We start from the raw sequence: 5813 nt of genomic DNA, 5'->3' as shown, positions 1-5813 counted from the left end.
GAAGTGTAATGTAGAAGTTTTTCTTCCTTTAAACTATTGGCTGCCACCCATTAAGTCAGTTTTCATTTAATTTATTTTCTGATTTTTTTGTTTCAAATGAAAGACTTTTCTTTTTATATTTGTACCTCTCTAACTTTTTGTTTTTGTTTTTTTCCTTTGCAGAATAACGTGCACTGGATCCCTTCACCGTACCATCTCACCCAACAGAAACCAGGAAATAAGATACATTGGATAAAGTGACAGTCTGGTGTTATTGTACCCGGGGCTGCTGGTACAGTTGGAACTATGATTTGTGCTTTGCACACATGTTAAAAGATTCATTTGCGGCGTGGTAGAGATGAGTTTGCATCGACAAATGGGTTCGGATCGGGATCTGCAGTCGTCGACTTCCTCAGTTAGCCTTCCTCCTGTTAAAAAGGCACCAAAGAAGAGAAGGATGCCTTGGGGCTCCATCTTTCGCAAGAAGAAAGACACCAAACGCAAGTCGAGGGATTCAACTGGTGGTGTTGATGGGATTGCTAGTATTGAAAGTATTCACTCAGAGATGTGCACTGATAAAAATTCCATGTTCTCCGCTTCGGGGAACTCCTCGGACAATGGCACAGCCTGTGCTAGTAAACCAAGTGGAGACTACATGGAGTGCCCCCTGTGCCTTTTACGGCACTCTAAGGACCGTTTCCCAGAAATCATGACCTGTCATCACAGGTCATGTGCGGACTGCTTGCGTCAGTACTTGCGGATAGAAATCTCAGAGAGTAGGGTCAATATTAGCTGCCCGGAGTGCTCTGAACGCTTTAACCCTTTTGACATCCGTTTAATACTGAACGATGATGTATTGATGGAGAAATACGAGGAGTTCATGCTCAGAAGGTGGCTTGTTGCTGATCCAGACTGTAGATGGTGTCCAGCTCCGGACTGTGGGTAAGAGAGCCTGAAATATATCTGTTCATCCCATCCTTATTTATCACAGGGCAGCTCCAGCAACTGAACTGATACTGCTATTCAGCAAACACATCAGCTGTGCTAAAGTCAGAGTATCTGCTCAGTTTACCATAATCCTGAGTTCTGTGTGATCCACTGAAACCTCAGAGCTTCCCACGTGTTTGTTGGTGGGCCTGCTGAATCTGTGCTATATAAATGTTCTCTTTTTTTGCTGCTTGCCTACAAGGCAGCTTTGAATCTGCTGGCTGTGAGAAGCTGACACATTGATGCATCACGTTTTCTTCATGTGGGAGACAGCAAGGGCTCTGCATTGGTTGTGTGTGAGAATATCTTTCCTACATTGAACATACATACATACATACATACATACATACATACATACATACATACATACATACATATACACACGCTTTATCATATTAAATTATTGCCTCTGCATTTGATTATGACTGGTTTTAGTAATAACTTAAGTAATAACTAGAACCTTTATTGGAGAAACCATAAAGTTTCTTTATGCGACCCTCCTTTTCAACTGGCATAAAATTGTATTATTATCATAGTTCTAAAATATCCAGACCCTAACCCCTTACATCAGATGTCAAGAGCTCCCTCCCCATGCTATCGAAAGTCAAGTCAAGAGTCCCCCACCCTCCCTTACATCACAGTGCACCCCAACCTTGTGCTGCTGCCAGGAAGAAGCAGGGGACGCAGCTGGGAATCAGAAAGTGCCGGGTCTGCAGGAGGGCTGGAGTCAGCTGCTGGAGTCTGCTAAATGCCGAGACCACGGGAGGCGGAGATAAGGGGGTGCTGTGGCTGCAGAGAGGGGCGCAGGATCTGTAAGAGGAGCTCTGTCCTCCCCTCTGCTGCCAACTGCTGAGACAAGGTAGGGGCGGAGACGAGGGGAGTGCTGCATCTGAAGGAAAGATGCGGGGGCCACATGAAATGGCCTGGTGGGCCGGATTCAGCCTTGTGTTTGACACTACATTTTGTGTATGCGTCTTACATATTGCCGGCGCCCAATTTGTTGCCCGTATTTGACTATAATATACCAGCAAAAAGTGTTCATGTGTACAAGGTTAGGGACTGTATTCAATAGATTCCAATCACAGAATGCAGGTCGAGGTACTTAAAGTGCTGCAAACAAGGCATTTGGGCATTTCCACAACACACTGCAATAAATTCAATGCATTTGGTGTGAACAGGTCCACTATTTTTGTCATGGCATGCTGACACATCCGGCTTGTACTAACCATAAAGAGACACTGTCACCTGTCCGTTCAAGGGCAAATTACAGTGCCTACTGATAGCTATTCTCCCCCCCCCTTCCCAGCAATGTATACTTACCCATTTACGCATAGATACCCAGAATCCACTGTTCTTTGCATCAGTAGACCAAGGGCTTCGACAGAGCGCGGAGGCAGCAAGAGTGTGGATGGGTAGGTATACCTTGCGGGGGTGGGCTATTAGCAGGCACTGTCCCATTGCCCTAAATAGGCAAAATGACAGTTTCTCTTATATATTTGTGTAGATGAAAAAAATAAAATGCAAAAAAGTTTAACAATGATAATTTGACACCTTAAATGGGGCACTTGACACCTTCCCAGAGCCCTTCCAGACTGCCATGTCAGAAATACTGTAATGAGTCAAATGACCCAGGACACCCTTCTCCATTCGCCCGGCACCGCCGTGTATCTGTCATGCTATCCTATACATTTCTATTGCTTTCCACAGAAGGAGAGTTTTGATATTGCTGGCCCGATGTACCAGGAAAACACGGGCTGTGCCTGAACTTGGCCCAAATGACCATGTTTTGGGGCTTGTATGTTTACCACATTCTTCCCGTTACTGACTGGCTCTGTGTTCCTCTTGGGTAGATGGCAAAGAAGCTTGGCTATTGGAGCTGCTATCAGTACTCTCCACAAGTTGGCCAGACAACCAGTATATGATGATGTTACAGCCGAGTTAGTTGTAGCACCGATGAGTAATGGATGTTGCAGACGTTGGGAATGGACTAACTCTATACAGCGCTGTGTGTGTCCTGCTTTTCTGCCTCATCTTACATTGCCATGAACAACAATGAATAGATATTGGCAAGCTTTTTCCCACCATCCTGACAAGCTATTACAGTTTTTATTTCCTGCCGACCTTCATATAGAGATCTCGTGATGTTCTTTAAAAAGGCAATATGCAAGGCACATAGGACATGGACTGCATTCCATTTCACTTTACTTTATTCAGACCAGTTGTAAATTCTGGCTGGTTGTTGTAGGTTATTGGTCTTCACATGGGACTAGTCTGCTGAGAACTACATAATCCTCAATCTGTTCCAGAATAACCCTTTCTGGTATAAGAACCAACACATTTTTTTGGGTGATTTGGAGATTTCTGCTAGGCATACACACTAAGGTTTCTAAATAAGTTGATTCCCTCATCCACACTAAACAGAATCCCCCCTGCCCCTATTCTGTTCAGACCACCGGCACCCTCGGCAGCTGTCTGAATACCCAAACAGTGACTGCATATGATTGGCTCTAGTCACTGCGTAGCAAACAATCTACCGCCCAGTGCCAACAAGGTTACCCACTGCTTACATTTTGAGCTACCTTAAGTATATCTGCAGTTGTTAAAGTGTATGCATGCAATTTTTTTTTTTCATTGAGAATAGAGTGGTGAGGGAATAGAACCCCTAATTTTTTTTATTGCTACCTGTGCCCCTATTAGGGAGATGATTCTTCTCTATCTTGGTGACCTCTATCAGGGAGGAAAAAAGTTACTGAAATCAAAATATTCAGTTGTCACCAAAACAGGAGATTTATTTATTACAAGTATTCATATAGTGCTGGCAATTTACGCAGTGCTTTACATAGTCCCTGCCCTCAAGGAGCTTACAATCTAAGGTCACTGTCTCACACGCATACATATGAGGACCAATTTAGAAGGAACCAATAACCTACCAGCATGTCTTTGGAGTGTGAGAGGAAACTGGAGTACCCGGAGGAAACCCACGCAACACAGGGAGAACATGCAAATTATGTGGAGATGGTGTCCTGACCAGGATTTGAACAAGGGACCCCCCAGTGCTGGACTTTGCCACCGTGATGATAAAGGGAAATCTTCCAATGGCCCCCTTGTTCCGGTGACATCTGTGTAAGACGGGGCTGGACAAATCCCAGGAAACAGGTAGGCAGTGCTTCTTAAAAAGTACAGCTGGCCCCTGACTTTTGAGGTTTTCTCTAGTTCTTGTCATCAATGGAGCTGGCTCCTAAAAATAAATCCTGCTGCCTCCTGAATTGGACAGACTGGCTCTTGAATTCCATTTTGATTTGTCCATCCCGGTCTAGGAGGAAATTGACCTAGGTTTTGATGAGATTTCCTCTCTTTTCCTTTTGTGTCTGGAATAGAAATCTCCTTAAAGCGTATCTAAACCCCCAAAAACCCAAATTTTAATAGATTGCCCTTTACCAGTCCTTATATGTGGCATCTGCATAAGTTGTCTTTTTTTTAGGCTTTTTCCCCCCTCCCTCTTTCTTTTCGCCTGGAAATGCTGAAAGTGACCCACTTCCTATCCCTGGGTGGGTACTCTCACTTACCATCTCTATGAAAGTAACCCTAGGCTTCTCTGATTTGTTACCTCTTTGAATCTCCATTATGTGGGGTGGACGGCAATTAGTAGTTTACAGAGGACCGCTAGGTAGGCACATAAAAATATTTGTGCTTTCCGTTCATCTCACAGGAAGTGACAAGCACACATCTGGCAAGATCAAAATGTTCTTATCCTGAAAAATTAAAACTAATGCGGCCACCACATCCAAGGACGTTTGTGCTTGGGTTTAGATATCCTTTTAATAATACGAAAAGTGGCAGAAAAACCTGAGGAGTTTTAACAGTTCACTACCAATTCAAATAAAAGCTTTTGGCTTTACATATCCATTAATTGGTTACTTTTAAGGATCTCCTCAGCTCTGCTGTAGAAATGTTGGTTCTGACTGGAGTTCTTCTTTTAAAGGCCCTCCTGTGCTTTCTGCTAGTGATGCGCCCAAGCTCGCAGCATGAAATACTTTAAATTCAGCAGGATGCACGAATCGTTTTAAAAGTAAACTGGCCTTTTTTGCCAACAGCAAGATTATGCAAACAAGCAGCAACAGGAAAATTTAAAAAAATATAGTTTGATATGTTTGTTTTTTAACAGAAAACATGCAAATCATGGGAGGGAAAGTATTTTTAGTTTTTATTAAAAGATGAGTAAAATGATCATGTAAAATCGATCACCCCAGCTGCTTCCTCCCTTGCAGCCGAAGATTAAATATAATCTAGTGCCTGTGATCTTGGCTGCCTGCAGCCACCACATTGTTTGCTCTCTGGCTCACAAAATCCCATTAGAGCCCTGTTGGGCACAGACGATGAGGGGAAGATGAGACCAGGCCATGATCTCAGAACATGCACCCAGTTCCGTTAAGGCTGGGTTCACACCTAGGCGTATTGAATATGCGCGTCTGTCGCGCGGATTTTTTACCACGATTCGCGGTAAAAAAGTCGCGCGACTCCAAAGGCTACTTGGCTGTATCCCAATGTAAAATTCCCTACAAAACGGCCCAAAGAAGTACATGTACTTGTTTGAGCGTAGGCCGTTTTGTAGGGCGTTTCAGACGGGCGGAAATACGGAAAGGTGTGAACCAGACCCATAGAAAACAATGGGATTTTCATGTTTGTACGTTTTGTTGAGCGTTCATAGAGCTTTGAACGCGCGACAAAACGTAAAGGTGTGAACGGGGCCTAACAGAAGCATTGAAGCTAGTAAACCCAGAACTGGCCCTGGCAGGTGGTATGGGGCATTACACATACAAGGTTATTTTTCTTTACAACTGCAGACA

General features: G+C 43.9%; 1 protein-coding gene across 1 annotated transcript in view; it reads left to right on the top strand.

Annotated features, from left to right (window-relative positions):
* Positions 1-234: 234 nt before the first annotated feature.
* The window catches only part of RNF19A (ring finger protein 19A, RBR E3 ubiquitin protein ligase), a 36156-nt gene continuing 30577 nt past the window's right edge, over positions 235-5813 (top strand). The window contains exon 1 of the mRNA XM_018559311.1: positions 235-921. Within this exon, the coding sequence (XP_018414813.1) occupies positions 338-921 (584 nt within the window). The 5' untranslated portion in view covers positions 235-337. The remainder of the gene's footprint in view (positions 922-5813) is intronic.

Source organism: Nanorana parkeri, unplaced genomic scaffold, assembly GCF_000935625.1.
Source record: "Nanorana parkeri isolate BGI_ZX_2015 unplaced genomic scaffold, ASM93562v1 scaffold16, whole genome shotgun sequence".
NCBI lineage: Eukaryota > Metazoa > Chordata > Amphibia > Anura > Dicroglossidae > Nanorana > Nanorana parkeri.
Note: the sequence above shows the minus strand (reverse complement) of the source record. Positions and strands in the feature narration are given on the sequence as shown.